This window comes from Tupaia chinensis, unplaced genomic scaffold (genome assembly GCF_000334495.1).
Source record: "Tupaia chinensis unplaced genomic scaffold, TupChi_1.0 Scaffold000257_1, whole genome shotgun sequence".
NCBI classification, from domain to species: domain Eukaryota; kingdom Metazoa; phylum Chordata; class Mammalia; order Scandentia; family Tupaiidae; genus Tupaia; species Tupaia belangeri.
Genome location: NW_006159737.1, coordinates 1,075,878 through 1,094,497, shown reverse-complemented (window position 1 = coordinate 1,094,497; position 18,620 = coordinate 1,075,878). Strand labels below are relative to the sequence as shown.

At 35.5% G+C, this 18,620-nt stretch overlaps 1 protein-coding gene and 1 pseudogene across 1 annotated transcript; one reads left to right on the top strand and one right to left on the bottom strand.

Moving 5' to 3' along the window:
* Window positions 1–2,282: 2,282 nt before the first annotated feature.
* On the top strand, window positions 2,283–2,666 carry LOC102480243 (40S ribosomal protein S15a). The gene has a single exon (XM_006149195.1). The coding sequence runs from the start codon at window positions 2,283–2,285 to the stop codon at window positions 2,664–2,666; it is 384 nt and encodes a 127-aa protein (XP_006149257.1).
* A 3,020-nt stretch (window positions 2,667–5,686) lies between these two features.
* Window positions 5,687–6,235, bottom strand: LOC102479829 (40S ribosomal protein S7 pseudogene; annotated as a pseudogene).
* Window positions 6,236–18,620: the final 12,385 nt, after the last annotated feature.

Here is an 18,620-nt window from a genome sequence, read left to right as displayed (position 1 = left end):
TTGTCAGTTAAAAATACTTTTATCCTTGGGAACCAGCAGTTAGCGTAATGGCTATGTTGCTGGACTCCCACGTAGTCAACCACGGTTCACGTCCCGGACCCGGTGGCTTAAAACTCATGCCGGGTGCGTGTGCGTGTGTGCCCAAGATCCCAAGAGGAGAATGGAGAAGAGATTGCAGCGTGACCATACCCTCTGGGGGGTGATTTCTCACTTTCTATCTCTCTGTCTCTCTCTGTCTGGTGAGCACACGCGCCCTATAACGAAAACCTCTCAAAAAAAAAAAAAATACTTTTATCCTTTCCCTGGTCACATCCCTCCCTCTATTATCCAACCCCATATTACTCCTATCCTTACTATCTCTAGTATTTACCATTGCCCTCTGTATTACTATACCTTTCAAACTTTCAGTTTCTGCTATGTAGCACAGACAATCATTATATATTGAGTGGGGACATACAAAGCCTATCTTTCATAGTCTGGCTTGTTTTACTTAGCATTAAGTCTCCCATATTTGTCCACTTTGTATCAAATGTCAGAGTCTCCTTGTTTTTTATGGCTAAGTAGTATTCTGTAGAGTATACATGCCACATTTTTTCAATTCAATCGTCTATTTTTGGACATTTGCGTTGACTCCATGTCCTAGCAATTGTAAATAATGCTGCAATAAACATGAATGTGCAAGTGTTTTTTTCTGTCTGAGGGTTTTTCCATCCACTGGGTAAATACCTAAGAGGAGAATTACTGGGTCATATGGTAATTCTATTTGTAGGTTTCTGGAGAATATCCACATCATTCTCCAGAGTGGTTGTACTAATTTGCATTCCCACCAACAGAGTAGGAGAGTTTTCTTTTCACCACAGCCTCATCAGCACTTATCATTTTTTTTTTTTTAATTTTAGCCATTCTGACTGGGGTTAAGTGGCATCTCACTGCAGTTTTGACTTACATTTCCCTTATGATAAGAGGTATTGAGCGTGTTCTCATATGCATTTGGGCTGTTCATATGCCTTCTTCTGAGAATTGTCTCTTCAGCTTCTTTCCCCATATTTTAACTGGATTGATTATTTTTGTGTGTGTGGGTAAGTTGCTTGAGTTCCCTGTATGTTCTGGTTATCAGTTCCTTATCCGAGGTATAGTTTGCCAATATATTCTCTCACTCTGAGGGTGATCCTCTCAATCATTGCTTCTTTCGCTGTGCATAAGCTTCTTAGCCTAATATAGTCCTATATGTTTATTTTTTGGACTACTCCCTGTCCTTTGGAGGTCTTTAAGTAGTCTCTGCCTACACCAAGATCTCCAAGAGTTTTTCCTGTGTTTTCCACGAGTATTTTTATAGCTTGAAATTTTATGTTTAGATTCTCAATACAGTTTTGAGTTAATTTTTGTTAGTGGTGAGAGATAAAGATCCAGTTTCATTTCTCTGCAGGTGGATATCCATTTCTCCCAGGACCATTTGTTGAAGAGATTTTCTTTTTTCCCACTGGATTGTCTTGTGCTCTTTGTCAGGAATCAGTTGGCTGTATGTTTTGGGATTCATTTGCGGATTCTCAGTTCTGTTGATCTACATGTCTGTTTTAGTTCCAATATCATGCTATTTTAATTATCACACTTTGTAATATGTTTTGAGTTTAGAAAGTAAGACACCTTCTATTATTCCCCTTACACAGTATTGCTTTGGAGATACAAGGCCTTTTATGCTTCCAGACAAATTCTATGATTGTTTCTCCTACTTCTGTGATGAATAACTCTGGTAGTTTGATTGAGATTGCATTAAATTTGTAGGTTAATTGATTAATATAATCTTGATTATATTAATTATTCCAATCCAAGAACATGGGAATTTTTTCCACTTTTTTGTATCACTTTTAACATCTTTTTCTAGTTTTATAGTTTTCCTTATAGAGATCTTAGACATCTTTGGTAAGGTTTATTCCTAGATATCTTATTGGTTTTGTGACTTATAAATAAGATTTCTAACTTCAATTCTGTTTGTTTGTCCATTGTTGGCGTATAAAAATGCTATAAAATTTTGTATGTTGATTTTGTATCCTGCCACTTTACTATATTCATTTACCACTTCCAGGAGTTTTTACGTGGGTTCTTTGGATTTTCTATGTATGGCATCATGTTATCTGCAAATAGAGATAATTTCGCTTCTCTCTTTTTTTTTTAATTTGGATACCTTTTATTTTACTCTCTTGTCTAATTGAATTTGCTAGAACTTCTAAAACCATGTTAAAAAGGAGTAAAGAGTCTTTCTGCCATCTTTCTGTGCCACCATAATGGTGTTCATGAATGTCCTGGTTGATGCCCTCAACAATGCTGAAAAGAAAGGCCAATTCCAGGTTCTTAATAGGCCATGCTCCAAAGTCATTGTCCAATTTTTAACTACGACAATGAAGTATGATTACATTGGCAAATTTGAAATCATTAATGACCACAGAGCTGTAAAAATTGCTATGAACTTCACTAGTAAGTTAAACAAGTGTGGAGGGATCAGCCCCAGATTTGATGTGCAACGTAAAGATCTAGAGAAATGGCAGAATAATCTGCTCCCGCCTAGTCAGTTTGGTTTCATTGTACTAACAATCTCAGTTGGCATCATGGAATGTGAAGAAATAAGACAGAAACATATAGGAAGGAAAATCCTGGGATTCTTTTTCTAGGAATACAATATACTCATACAAATAAAATGATTCATTGAGGGGGAAAAAAGGAGTGGAGAAAGTGGGTAGCCTTGTCTTGTTCCAGCTGAAAATTTTTCCCCATTATGATATTAGCAATTGGTTGTTCATCGATGGCTTTTATTATATTGAGGAATGTCCCTTCCAGGCCGATTTAACTGAGAGTCTTAACAGTTAAGTGATGTTGTATTTTATCAAATGCTTTTTCTGCATCAATTGATATGATCATATGGTCTTTATATTTCCTTTTGTTAATGTGATGTATTACATTTATTGTTTTGCATATGTTGAACCATCCTTCCATCCTTGCATTCCTTTAATAAAGCCTACTTGGTCATGATATATAATCTTTTTAGTATGTTGTCAAATACGATTTGTCAGTATTTTGCTGAGAATTTTTGCATCTGTATATGGCCCTGATATGGCCCTGAAGATTTTTTTTTTCTTTTTTGATTGTTTTGTTGTTGGTGGTGGTTTTTTGGTTTTGCTTTTGTTTTTGTTTTTGTCATGTCCTTGTCTGGTTTGGAAATTAAGATGATTAAGAAGAGGCTTCATAGAATAAATTCGGGTATATGTGTCCAAGAAATTTGTCCATCCCATCTATGTTTTCTTGTTTATAGTCACCCATAATATTCTCTGATGATATTTTGTATTTCTGTTATATCCATTGTAATAATGCCTTTTTCCTTGCTGATTTGATTTATCTGGTCTCATTCTCTGTTCTTTTTTTTTTTTTTTTTTTTTTTTTTTTGAGAGGTTTTTGCTATAGGGCACATGCACTCGCCAGACAGAAAGAGAGAGACATAGAAACAGAAAGTGAGAAATCACCCCCCGGGAGGATGGTCAAGCCGCAAACCCTTCTCCTCCATTCTCCTCTCGGGACCTTGGGCATGCACACACATGTGCCCAGCGTGAGTTTTAAGCTGCAGGGTCCAGGACTTGAACCGCGGTCGACTACATGGGAGTCCAGCGACATAGCCATTACTCTAACTGCTGGTTTCCTCGTTCTCTGTTCTTGATTAATCTAGCTACTGTGTCAATTTTATTTATCTTCTCAAAGAACCCACTTTTTGTTTCATTTGTTTTTCATATAGTTCTTTTACTCTCTATTTCATTTATTTCTACTTGAATCTTTATTATTTCTTTTCTCCTGGAATGTTTTGGGTTTGTTTGTTGTTATTGTTGTAGTTCCAGTTCCCGGAGTTGTGTCATCAAGTTGTTTATTTGCCACCTTTCTGCTTTTTTTTCTTGAGGGCACTAATTGCTATGAACTTCCCTCCAATGACTGCTTTTACTGTGTCCCATAGGTTACAAACACTTGTTTGTTTGTTATCATTGTTTTCTATGAAACTTTTTATTTCAGTCTTAATTTCTACTATGGTTGTAAAGTCATTTAGGAGTAAGTTATTTAGTTTCCAAGTGTTTTTGAATTTTTGATGGCTCTTTCTGTTCTTGATTTCAAGTCTGATTCCATTGTGGTCAGAAAAGATCCTAGATACAGTTTTTTAAACTTTGATTTTGTAAAAGCTTGTTTTAGGCTCTATCATGTGGCCAGTCATCAAAAATGTTCCATGTGGGGTTGAGAAAAATGTATATTTTGTGGTAATTGGTGGAATACTCTGTAGATGTCTGTCAAGTCCGCTACATATATGGTATCACTTAGATCTTCTATCTCTTTGTTTATTTTTTGTCTAGATGATCTGTCCAGAGGAGACAGTAGGGTGTTGAGATCCCCTACAATTATTGTGCTGCAGTCTACCTCTCTCTTGAGATCTAACAGTCTCTCTTTGATGTATTTAGGTGCTCCAATGCCTGGTGTGTCGATATTTACAAGTGTTATACCTTCTTGGTGAACAAGTCCTTTTAGTACTATGTAACATCCATCCTTCTTTGTCTCTTTTACACCTTTCATCTTAAAATCTGTTTTGTCTGATACCGATATCACTACTCCAGCCTTTTTTTGGTTTCATTTGCATGGAATATCTTTTTCCAGCCTCTCACTTTCAGCCTATGTATATCCTTATCAGTGAAGTGTGTTTCTTGTAAGCAGTATATAGATGGCTTCTGTTTTTATATCCATTCAGCCAGTCTGTGTCTTCTAATGGGAGAATTTAATCCATTAACATTCAATGTTATTGATATTTGAGGATTTATCCCTGTTATTTTGTTAGCCATTTTCTCAGTTGTTTTTTGTTTTCCCATTTCTGTTTGTCTCTCTTTAGTTATCCTGATACAATATTTCCCTCAGTACTTCCTGTAGAGCTGGTCTAGTATTGGCAAATTTTTTCCGGTTTTGTTTACCTGAAAATACTTTTATTTTTTTCTTCCCATTTGAAAGATAATCGCTCTGGATATCATATTTTTTTAGAATTATTTATTTTATTTTATTTTATTTTATTTATTAATTCATTTATTTTAATTTGACCAGAGAGAGACAGAGAGAGAGAGAGGGGAAGCGAGAAAGCAAACCACCAGGTACAGGACTCGAACCATGGTTGACCACATGGGAGCATCCAGCACCTTAACCACCATGCCACCTGCTGGCCCCGTCGATATCATATTCTTGGTTGAAACTGTTTTCCTTTCAGTGTTTTAAATATGTCTCCCATTCTTTTCTTGCCTCATTGTTTCAGTTCAGAGATCTGGTGTTAGCTTAATGGGATAACTTTATAAGTAACTTGACATTTCTGCCTTGCCATTTTTAGAATATTGTCTTTGTCTTTAATTTTTGCCAACCTGGCTATGATGTGCTGGTGAGATCTTTTTATGTTGGTTCTATTAGGGGTCCTTTTTATTTCTTGAGTATGAATTTCTCTGTGTTTCTCTATATTTGGAAAATTTTCAGAAGGTGTTTCCTGAAAGAGGTTTTCCATGCCTTTAGCAGATTTTTCTTCTGGAATACCCATTATACAAATATTTGGATGTTTTATGGTGTCTAGAATTTCCTGTACGTTGACCTCATTTTTTTTTATTACTGTTTTACCTTATTTAGTCATTTTTCTTTACAACTGAAACTCTGGGAAGTTAAAATTGCCCTTGAGCTTCTTGTAAAGAGAAAGTTTCGACCTTGTGCTCCACATTGTTCTGTTGTGCTTTGTCGAGGGGAACCTTGATGAGCCGGCTGCAATCCAGCTTCACGGGGATTGCCCACAATTTTGCTGGGGAAAACTAAGTCCTCCAGGATCATGTCATGCACAGTTACCAGAGTGTGACTCCTGGGACGCTTTTGTTTATTTTTTCTGCAAGTTTTTCAAGTTGGCTTAGACAGAATTCTCCTCTGAGCAATAAAGACCATGTATTTCCCACTGTACTTTTTCTCCAGTTTGGATTTTCTTGAAGGACTTCAGTTAAGGGACAGGAACAAACATTATGATACCTTTCTGACCACCACAAACTTCAATTTCCAAGGCTTCCATGATGTTCAGCTCCCTGAGCTGTGCTTTTAGGTCAGAATTCATCTTCAGCTCCACTAGATCCTGGGAGATGCCCGACTTGATTTCATATGGCTTTTCACCATTGGGCTTCACAGTCTTGGCGCTTGAGCTGAACATGACTGCTCCTTGGTGAACACCAGCTGAGGAAGAGCAGCCTCATTTTTTTTTTCATTTTTTTTGTGGTGATTTGGTCTATGTTGGAGACTTTTTTTTTTAAGGTCAGAAATTCTTTCTTCTGCACAGTCCAATCTGCTGTTAACACTTTCTAGGGAGATTTTAGTTTCTTGTATTGTATACTTCATTTTCAGAAGTTCTGTTTGATTCTATTTTAGGGTGTCTATTTCTTTATGAAATTCCTCTTTCATGTCCTGAAATGATTTTCTCAGTTCCTGGAATTGATGATCTGTTTTCTCTTGCATCTCATTGAACTTTGTCATTATTAATATTTGGAATTCTTTTTCTAGCATCTTTATGTATTTCTCTGTGCTGTCTATTATTGGTAAATGGGCTACTGCATTCACCTAGGGGAGAGTTATCCCCTTAATTTCTCTTGTTTCTTTGAGATGTGTGCTGAATTCTAGTCATCCGATGCAGTATTCACTTTTTTCTATGTATTGGAGTAGATTCTGTAGTATTGGTAGAGGAAATTTTATCCTTTCTTTCCAGGAGGGCTCTGTCTCCCAGGTCAGAGCAGTTATGGGTAACTTCAGGTGCTCGGTTCCTCTACCAAACATTCAGCTCTCAGTGAGGTGGTAGCAAGCTAAGGAGATATAATTTAGTGAAGAAGATCAAGTCACACTTTGCACTGGGCACAGTGCATGGGTTGGTATACCATAATCCCAAAGTTGCTCCCAGGACACAAGCATGGCCTCACTCAAGAAGGCTTGATCAAACCAGGCTCAAGTTTCCTAGTGGGTAAGAAAGGAGAGCCCAGGCCACCTGAGTGGTAGGAGACAAAGTGGCAAGAGTTCCAATGTTGCTCCCAGGTCACAAGCGTGGACTTACCCAAGAAAGCCTGCCAAGATCAGGCTCGTCCCCTGAAACTAAATTAGAAATTTTAAAAACTATAAGGTAAAGAGTAAGATGAGATCAAATGGCAAATTCATAGCTCCTCTTAAGGACTAGAAAATTAAAAAAATTCTAATCAACTTAGGTAACTTTTGGGCTGTCGGGAGTCATAATGCATTTTTTTGTGTAGAAAAACATTGAGAAATGCATCATGATTTTTCTGATAACCCAATAAAATGTTGAGTGCCTATTCTTAGATACTATTTTAGACATGGATTGAAAAACATACCTTTGCTAGGCCAGATGGTGGTGCAGTAGTAATGCAATTGGACCCACGTGCAAAGGTCCTGGGTTCACATCCCAGGGCTGTCCTGTACATGTCCGGTGCACATGCAGGTGCCAAAGGTCCAGGTTGGCTGATGTTGTGGTAGATTGCAGTGTGAGGATCCTGGGAGTGCAATTCACTTTCTCACTCTTTCAGTCTTCATGGAAGAAATATGAAAAATAAAAAACTAACTAAAATAATGTCTTTGTCTTTGGAAACTAATTCTTAGGTGTTCTTTTCCACTAATGGGCATAAAATAGAGGAGTACATATTAAAACTTTTCTACTTATCTTGTTGTAACATGATAACTGATAATCTTAGTTAACTGCCTTCACTCATCTAAACCATTTTTAACAGTTCCTTTACAGAAAATGTTCCTGAAATGAGCACTTTCCCACAACCTCAGAGAGGTTTAGCTGAGGGGCAGCCATTATCATTAATAGGATTTATAAAACTCAGTTTCTCTACAGCTACAAGGTCAAATCTGAAAGGTTTTATTAATGTTATTTTCTTTAAAAAGTTGTTTCTAGCTCAAAAAAAGTTATACAGTTAAAAAAAAAAGATCATTAACTCCTCCTTTAAGATGTATCCACTATTTTTTAATCTCTCTAGAGATTTGTTCCACTGAAATTGAGATCTACTAGCACATTACAGGTAGAATAATGGTGTAGATATATTGGAACAATTGTAGGAGAAGATTTGTTGTCATTAATTTATATTTTAAAAAAAACGTTTAATTACAAGCACTACCAAGTGAAGTGATTAAAGGCATAGCTTCCCTTTGGTAAAAGGGTATTTTCCACTTAAGTCTCCTCTAATCGACAATCAGTGGTAAATATTCCTCTTTGAATAACCTTTTAGCCTCTTTATCATGGACTTTGCTAAGTGATAGCTGGTCTCCAAGGGTGGTTTGTTAAGCAAACTGGGGGGCTTAATGAGAGTGATAGAAAAAGGGCTTAACCTTCCACACAGCCCAAGCTGCCTGTTGTGTGTTAGAGACCCATTTGTTAGCAACGCTTTTTCATGCCCTGTCTTGTTAGTCAAACTGAAGTTGCAGGTGGCTTTTTGGTTAATTCAGATTCATGGTGGGTATCTCTCTTCTTTCTCTGAAGCTACTTGTACGAATAGGCCAGGTTAACGAATAAAGGGAAAAACCAACCTTCAGCTGTAGCTTGATCCTTATTTTCTCCAACTGTTATAACCCGAGTCTAAAAAAGATGGACTCATCTTGAACGTGCAACATTTAAAGAAATGACCACCTGGAACTAGTTAGGGTAGTGGTAAGTCACTAGAGCTATACAAATAACACACAAGGATTTATTTTAAAACAAACAAACACAACCTCCTAGGTTTTTCTTGTACTGGAGGCACCCTGAAGCATACTATGGAGTGCAGGTTATTAACCAAGTACATCTAATTGCCTGAAAGATGAAATCTCACATGACTGCAGCCAGCAGGGCTTCTCCTGGCAATCTCTGGCTATTTAAGTCTAGACAGGAAAGGAGTTGCACAGCCAGCTTTCTCCATATGGTGCAAGGAAAAAGCTGTGCAGAGGTAAAGCTCTGAATGTGTGTTCGGAAAGGAGATCTCACTCCAGCTCTTCTTTGTTGCATCAACATTTAATTTATGCATAAAATCAAAGAGATACCAATGAATTAGGCACTCTCAGAACAAACACATTAGAGACCAATGAGCAATATTTATGGTTAAGAATGCACAAGTAGTATCAATGACAGTTTTCTAAATGTGTTATTTTTGGAGAGAAATGAATTTACGTGATGCATAAAAAAGAAGAGGTGAAATGTAATAGGCATGTATTTTTTAGTGCTACTCAGTGTGGCCTTGCAAAACTCAAACCCAAAGTGTGGAAAGCATGTCTTTCTTTCTCACATGTCTGAGGTGTCTCTGATTCTGGCTACAGTCTTTGAGTGGGCCCAGGCTGGAGGGCTTCAGTTACTTCAGGCATCTTTTACTGATAGAGGTCAGAAATTCCTAGTTGAGTGGGCACAAAGGAGAGATGCCTCTTAAAGTCTTTCACTTGATACTGGCAGAAAGTCACTTCCCACATTTCTCTGGTCTAAGCAAGTCAGTTACCTGGCCAGGCTCAGCCCGGTAGGGCCCGATGTATGCCTATCCATAAAGTTAAGGGAATGTGAATAATTGCTCAGTGATGAACTAATCTGCCACGCTGATTTTTCTTTCATAATTTAGAAACTATCCATAATTAAGGATGATAAATCATTGATTAACTCATAACCCAGAGGGCATCAGTGTTTAACTTTAGTGTGTATCCTTCTTGTCATTATTTATGGGCACAGGGGACAGTCAGTGGTGGGAAGGTATAAAAGGGTTGTGGGGGGCCAACAGGAAGCATGGCAGTTAAAGGTGCCGGACTCCCACATGGCCAACTGCGGTACGAGTTCCGGACCTGGTGGCTTGCTTTCTCACTTTCTCTCTGTCTATGTCTCTCTCTCTCTCTCAACTCTATCCTTCTCTGGGAATAAATAAATAAATAAATAAATAAAGTTAAAAAAAGGTTGTGGGAAGGGGAAGGAGGTTACTAGGAAATGGAAAAGAACACACACTGGGGCAGTTCATGTATTACAGTAAAATATTACACCAGACTGCCTGTATTTTTCTTCCTATCTTACTCTAGCTAGCTATGTAATCGAGAGTATGTCAATTATCCTCTATGGGCCTCAATTTTAATCTGTAAAATAGGGACAATAATTGTGTCTACCTCACATGTAAAGTGTGAAAAATTAAATGAGATATTATATATAGATAGAACAAAATTTGCTGGGCCTGCTGGTGGCATAGTGGTTAAAGCAACTGGATCCTACTAAGTAGCTCCAGTCCCAAACACTACGACTTGAAAACGATGCCAGGTACGTGTGTGTGCCTGTCCACAGTCTCAAGAAGAGACTGGGATTGCAGCACAGCCAGCCCTCCTGGGACACTTCCTCACTTTCCCTCTTGCTTTCTCCATAGGAAACACACCTGCCCTCTAGCAATTAAAAAAAAAAATAGACTTTGCAGCCTGATGAATGCACAGTGAAAATTAGCTACTACCCATGAATATAATGTAGCAGGACCTTATCTCTAAATGTTGGCCTGTTTGCCATATTTGAGTTTTTCATATTCTGTTTTTTCACTGGCAACCCAAGGGTCTCCATCTCAAGCAGTATCTAAAGCAGGAAAAAAGATTCAAAAAGATTACTGACATAAAAGAGGAAGATGTGGATACATGTTTGCAGAGCGGCAGAATTTCCTAGAGGCTCTTATAGGTTAAATCAATGCTTATCAGGTATTTGCTAAAATAATTTTTTGAAAAACTCTGTATCTTCTTCCATAGTTATAACTTGACATTTAAGATGCTTCATAATTGATTTAAATAGATATAACTTCTGAAATTAGATAAATATAGATGTTTTAAGATAGGCTTATGATATTCTTCAATATTCAGCAATAATTAAATACCATAATGATTCAAAGCAATACATCACCAACAATTTTTTATATATTTTACTTTTTCCCTTTGAATCAATATTTTCCTTCCACAATTTACCAAATACTATTTTATTATACTCTTTATAATTCAATGTTTTGCATTATGTTATTTTATCTAATGGTATGCTTTAAATATGTTTTATTAATTCTTTGGTGTTGTAGAATTAACTTCTTTAGTTTCCAGAGAGCGTTCACCCGATAGCCAACATCACAGTGATATATCACCAAAAAAATTATTTCTTAGAACATTTAATTAAGTCTCACTTAAAATTGGCAATTTTTAAAGAATTATTCCATTTAACTTTATTATTATTATTTTCCAACTTGATCATACAGAGAGAGAGAGAAGAAAAGTGAGACTCACACCATGGTTGGCCACATGGGAGTCTACCACCTTTAACCACCATGCCACCTGCTGGTCCCAAAATGTTACCTTATAATAATGTATTTTTGTGTTTGAAAGGCTTTGGTAATGTTATCATCATTCTTCGTAAAGGAAGAAAAATATGTAAAACATGGAAAGTTTCTTTGAAGAGTGGTTGAACACTAGTATAAATACAGTGATTCATGAATACAATATTAGTATTGCTATATAATTTTAAAACATTAAAATCAAAATTGTATTAGAAAAACATCTCTTGAGGTTACTAATATGCTTTAAGTTACTTTGTTAAAAAATTACATTTCAACATTGTAGGTCTCTATAGCAGGAATATGGTTTCTCAAAGTCTGAATATAGTGCATGACAATCAAGTCAAGGACATTACACCTTTTTCAGCAGATAACTTTGATTCTCTTGTCTGGTGTTTCTTCCCTTTGCTCGTCCTACCAACCCTTTACTATCCCTTCCCTACTACCTCTGGTTCTACACTTAACCTCCCTACTATCATATTTTCAAATCTTTCCATTTCTTTTATAGAGTTCTAAGCATTAGGTGTATATTGAGTGGCGCCATACAGTATGTGTCTTTCAGAGTGTGGCTTACTTGCTTAGAATGAAATCTTACGTATTAATTCTAAATTCGTTTTTATCTCTGTGAGTGCATAAGAAAATGCTAGAATAAGAGTTCTGAAAGAACTGTGTTATGATTTGTTATATATAGGTGAACACAGAGGCATGATTTTCACAAATCAGTAGAGAGGAATGAAAGGAAGCTTTATTTCTTTTTTTCTAGATATATCACTCAATTCTTGAAATGCCAAAAAAATCACAGTAATCTATCAGCAGAAACTATTTTTAATTGTAGATTGGTTGACACATTTTGAAAGCCAACATCACAGTGATATATCACAAAAATTATTTTTAGTACTTTAATTAAGTCTCACTTCAAATTGGCAAAAGCAAAGAATTGGAAACCACTTAACTTGAAAATGATTTGTTGCCCAGTTATTACAGTCCATAGTTTCTCAATATCTGGGAGTAAACCAGAAAGACTTTATAAAGACATATGAAATGATTTTAAATTATACTTAATATTCTTTTTTTGAAGCTATTTATTTTATTTTATTTATTCATTCATTTTTTTTTTTTTTTAGTTTGACCACAGAGAGACAGAGGGTGAGAGTGGGAGAGAGAGGAAGTGAGAAAGCAAGCCACCAGATTCAGGACTTGAACCCTTGTCGGCCATGTGGGAGTGTCCAGCGCCTTAACTACTATGCCACCTGCTGGTCCCTATACTTAATATTCTTTTATTTAGTGGTATCTTATTTAACTCAATATGCCCAAATTGGGTTAAGAAAAATAAAAATATTATTTCATTATACTCTTTATAATTCAGTATTTTGCATTATGCTATTTTATTTGATTGCATGCTTTAAATATGTTTTATTAGTTCTCTTGTGTTGTAAAATTAACTACTGTGTTATGATTTGTTATATATAGGTGAACACAGAGGCATGATTTTCACAAATCAGTAGAGAGGAATGAAAGGAAGCTTTATTTCTTTTTTTCTAGATATATCACTCAATTCTTGAAATGCCAAAAAAATCACAGTAATCTATCAGCAGAAACTATTTTTAATTGTAGATTGGTTGACACATTTTGAAAGCCAACATCACAGTGATATATCACAAAAATTATTTTTAGTACTTTAATTAAGTCTCACTTCAAATTGGCAAAAGCAAAGAATTGGAAACCACTTAACTTGAAAATGATTTGTTGCCCAGTTATTACAGTCCATAGTTTCTCAATATCTGGGAGTAAACCAGAAAGACTTTATAAAGACATATGAAATGATTTTAAATTATACTTAATATTCTTTTTTTGAAGCTATTTATTTTATTTTATTTATTCATTCATTTTTTTTTTTTTTTAGTTTGACCACAGAGAGACAGAGGGTGAGAGTGGGAGAGAGAGGAAGTGAGAAAGCAAGCCACCAGATTCAGGACTTGAACCCTTGTCGGCCATGTGGGAGTGTCCAGCGCCTTAACTACTATGCCACCTGCTGGTCCCTATACTTAATATTCTTTTATTTAGTGGTATCTTATTTAACTCAATATGCCCAAATTGGGTTAAGAAAAATAAAAATATTATTTCATTATACTCTTTATAATTCAGTATTTTGCATTATGCTATTTTATTTGATTGCATGCTTTAAATATGTTTTATTAGTTCTCTTGTGTTGTAAAATTAACTTATTTAGTTTCTGGAAAATGTTCATCCTATAACCTAACCAGAAAAATATGCCCAAGTTTATCACACATTCTGACAGAAAAATATATTTTTCTGTCAATTTAAAAACTAGATTAACCTTTGTTTGGCAAAACCCATTGCCTTCATATTCAGTTTGAACAAATATATTAATGTGGCTTTCAAGGATTATAAAAACACATGAGAAAATAAATTATACTTAAAGATATCGTTGTACTTAGTCATTAGGATTAAAATAATGTCAGTCAATTAAAATGAATGTGTTATGAAAACAATATAATAAATTAGTAAACTGTTTATTAATTTGTAATAATTTAGTGAAATGTTAAAACTGTAAGATCTATATAAAGTAAGAAATATATAAGACTTGGTGAACCTTCAGCTCACGTGAGGGTTTATCAGTTCATCATTGGTACAATATTGTTGCATAACAAGTTGCCACAAAACATCAGTGTCTTTTCACAATAAATATTTTTTCCCCACCTATCCCTAACATTAGCTCACCTAGATCATTCTGGACTGAGTGACTCCTCCATTCTTGGTGAGGCAACTTACTTTGCCTGGAAGTCAGCTGATCTAGGCTGGTCTCAGAGGGTGACTCAGCTTTTTTACTTAAGTCCCTCATTATTTTTCTAGGAGGAACAGGTTGGCAAGGGGATGTCTTTCACAAGGTGATAGCAGAGTAACTGAGGAACAAGTGTTTCCAAATATCTAGGATTCTTGAAGCCTAGGCTGAAAACTAGCATACTATTTCTCATGTTTTTGGCATACAAGGCTAAAGTCAGGAACGGAAAATCGTGCCGAATGGCGGGGAAAGCAAACCACACAAATGCATGGCTGTGGATGTAGACACAGAAAGAGGGGGAGGATGGAGACCAGTAATTTTGTCACTGTGTGCATAATAAACTCTGGTCTGTGTCTTTTGGGAATAAGATGAGTTCAAATATAAAAATCAGAGTGCACATAACTGAGTACATTAGCTATTATGAACAAACTTTTCCTGAATATCCAAAGGAGAGACAAAAACTATATACTACTAGAATCTAATCAATCTGTCAATTAGCATGCAGTTTGCTTTTTTTAAGAGAAAGAAAATATTAAACATTTTATAACATCAAAGAAAATTAGGGTCAACAGTAATTGGCATAAATTCTTTGATAGAACAGTTCTACATATCCTCTTGAATGATTTGTACCACATTTGAAATAAATTATGCTCATATTTTACTTCTGAGTTTTAATTAATGTGTATTAAAAATATAAAAGCATTCCAGTTACAGGGAAGGGCTCAGGGGAAATAGAAGCATTTAACAGACACAAGAATGGAAAGTTACCTATTGATGATGTATATGTCAAAGTCTTTGACTTGATTGACATGCACCTCGTGCATGCTGGGAAAAATCATGTAGCAAGCTATAAAGAAGGACAATGATTAAATTAAACACCTCAAAAAGGAATCAACAAAACTTCCCTGTATTACTTAGGCTATTTGAAAGGGTTTATTTTCCAACTAAATAACATGTTTTCGGAATGAGATATGAAAAGAGTTAGAAAAATTGATTAACATTAAGGTAAGTGCTATTTTTCCCCCACTTATTTCTTAACATTCTATTTTGATTTGCTACAAGCACTTGCTCAAAAATGATGTGATCTTGACACTCACTGGGGAGTAAAAACCAAGTTCTTAAATGATTGTCTTTACCACACACACTTCATGCTACAGTATATCTGAATTCAAAATACCCGTTTCTTACAGAAACGTGTACCATAAGGATAGATTAGATGTGTTAGTTATGTAGCTTTCATGTAGTTTATAAATAATTAGGTGTATTTCCACCTCTTATATTTTATGTTTCTTTATTCAGATTGTGTACTTTTTCTTCTAGATGAATTTTCAGATCATCTCATCCAATTCAAGCCATATGATGTTATAAGACTTTCACTGGAATGTATTTAAATGTGTAGATGAGCAATATTGTGTTCCTATTCCAGATTAGGACATGCACACATTTAGTTGTCATTAATACTTATACATGGAACCTTGCTTCTTCCACATGAGTCCTTCACATGTTTTCCTTTGGTTATTTCTTGACATTTATGTTTCTTCTCTTCAAAATGAAAATAGTTGTAAGTTACAAGTTCTACGATCATTTTTAATAGGAGAGATTTCAGAATACATATTTTCTGGATTGTTAGCATTTAAATGGATGGCCTCAGGTTTTTTACACTTAGGGAATTTTTAAATAAACATTAGTCAAATTACACATTTTAAATACATTTATAAGTTTTATCTTTAATGCTTAATATGCTTTGAGGTGGCATTGAAACTTCTAAAAAATCATCCACTGCTAAATTCATAATGTCTTTAGTTTAAAAATCTCTGCTTCTTACCTATTAATATTGGGTATAAAGAACTCTTCAGAATTTGGGACCAGCAGTTAACGTAATGGTTATGTCGCTGGACTCCCATGTAGTCAACTGTGGTTTGAGTCTTGGACCTGGTGGCTTAAACTCACGCCAGGTGCGTGTGCGTGAGTGCCCACGATCCTGAGAGGAGAATGGGGGAGAAGGGATTGTGGCATGGCCATCACCTCTGGGGGGTGATTTCTCGCTTTTTGTCTCTCTGTCTGTCTCTGTCTTTCTGATGAGCGCATGTGCCCTATAGCAAAAACCTCTCCAAAAAAAAAAAAAAGACCTCTTCAGAATTTCAGAGACCTAAACCTACCTTCTAAATAGAGTATGTGGACAGAATTAGGTTAATCAAGTTAGGTTTGGCTGGTTAATTTTTATTGACATATATTGCCCATCCTTGTAAAGGAGTTTTTAGTAATTCACAATTTTAAAAAATCATCATGAAAGTATTTTTCTTATGAACTCCCAAGGAATACAGAAAAAGAGAGTTTATGGTTCTATTCTTCTCCTTTCAAGATTTCTCATCTTCAACCACAAAAAAAATGTGTCACGAGCATATATTTTGAAGTATCTGAAAAAGAAAGTCAGATTTATAACCTCTGGTTAGAAAAGGGAAATTTATATATTCAATGTGGATTTAACTGTGAGAGCATATGGGCAATTTAAATAACTGTCAGTCAAATATAAAAACAGAATTTTGCTCTTACTTTTATACAGAAAAAATGTGTTGTTTTAAATTATTTTTAGTTCAAAGATTGGTGGAATCAGTTATTGTTAAAAATACTGTCAATCCTTTTCTGAAGTCAACCACAATAATAGAACAAAAAGAAATATACGCCATTTCCAGTGTCATTAGTAGTCACCTTACTCAGTGACTTGAAAATTAATAGCCAAAAGAGAGGAACGACTCCTTTAATTTACTCACATTCATCTTGAAAGTCACAAGAATGAATAGACTATTTTCAAAAGACAAGAAGAGAAAATTTACTTTTGTTCTTACTGGACAGGATATTTCTATCTTTCAGTCTCTCTACATAAAGTAAATTGCTGTATTGGAAAAGAATTTGGAGGAGGAGAGATTAAAAAATAATTTTTTTTGTTATTATTTGTGTTTTAAGTTTTTGCTGTAGGTTGCATGTGCTCATCAGAGAGAGAGATAAAATGAGATATATTACCCTCCCCACCACCAGAGGGGATGGCCACACAACAACCCCTTCTCCTCCATTCTCCTCTTAGGATTCTGGGCATGCTTGCATATGCACCTGTCGTGATTTTCAAGCCACTGGATCTGGGACTTGAACTGCAGTGAGTCATGTTGGAATCCAGCACTTGAACCACTACTACACATGCTGGCTCCAGAAAAAATAAATTTTAAGATAAAGATGACACAGTATTAAAGATAATCAAGAGGCCGGCCGATGGCATGGTGGTTGGGACGCTGGACTCAAACATGGCCAACTGCAGTCTGAGTCCCAGATCTGATGGCTTGGCTTGTCACCTTCTCTCTCTGTCTCTCTCTCTGGTGAATGTACATACCCTGTGGCAAATTAATAATGTTAATGATAATAAATATAATTTAATAAATAACTGTTTTCTTACATAAGGCAAAAGTTTAAAAAACGTATTTGTTATAGAGTGCATGTGCACACACAAAGAGAGAGCGAGGGAAAAGAGAGAGATGAGCACTCTCATTGTGTCTGGTTACACAGAGATCTCCCTGCAATCTTCCAGCTGTCAGATCTTGGATATTTGCACATTTACCTGTTTCAAATTGACTGGACAGGGCATTGGAACTGTGGTCGCCATGTGGAACCCAGCTTCTCCTAGCAGTGTGTTACTGCTACACCACAAAGCCAGCCCTAAAGAGAATTTTTAAATGTAGGACTTTTGAGGAGACTGAGGAAAATCAAAAGAAAAAAAATGAAAGAAGAATAAACAGACATGTCACCATGAGCTAGAGGGGAAAATATTAGTTGCATAGAAAAGAGAACTTACATAATGTGAAGAAAAAAAGGCATCAGTAGTATTACAGTATAAATTTTAACTCCTAGTATTATTGGATTGCAATCCATAGAATAACAAAAAATTTGTGAATCTATACTGATAGAGTACATAAATTTATAAGGAGAAGGTTTTTTTTTTTTCCTACTGAAGAATTCCCACAAATGAGGAAGAAATAGGGAAATACAAATTACCATTCAGCAAAAACTATGATGTTAAATTATTTGCATGATTTAAAAATGGATCCTGAAGTTAGTGTGTGAAATATTGAGAAGTAATTGGATATTTGCATGGCCTCACATATTTTTCTTAACATATTTACTGTTCACAAATGGGTGAATAATAACTTCACATGGAGAAACTAAAGAACTGAAACAGAATTGTAGTTAAATAATCATTAATAACATCACCCATAAGACTTGCCAGTACTATATACTTATTGATATACACTGACAAGGGCCCAAAAAGCACATATGTAGCATTCTTCCCAAACGTGCATAACGCTATAAGAAATCAGCCAAAACCAAATGTAATATCTTCTATAAATTACTGACCTAAATTTTTCAAAATGTCAAAGTCTTGAAAGTCTAAGGAATGA

Excerpts from the sequence above, each read along its gene's own strand:
- LOC102480243 (XM_006149195.1), top strand. The coding sequence starts at position 2,283 with ATGGTGTTCATGAATGTCCTGGTTGATGCCCTCAACAATGCTGAAAAG.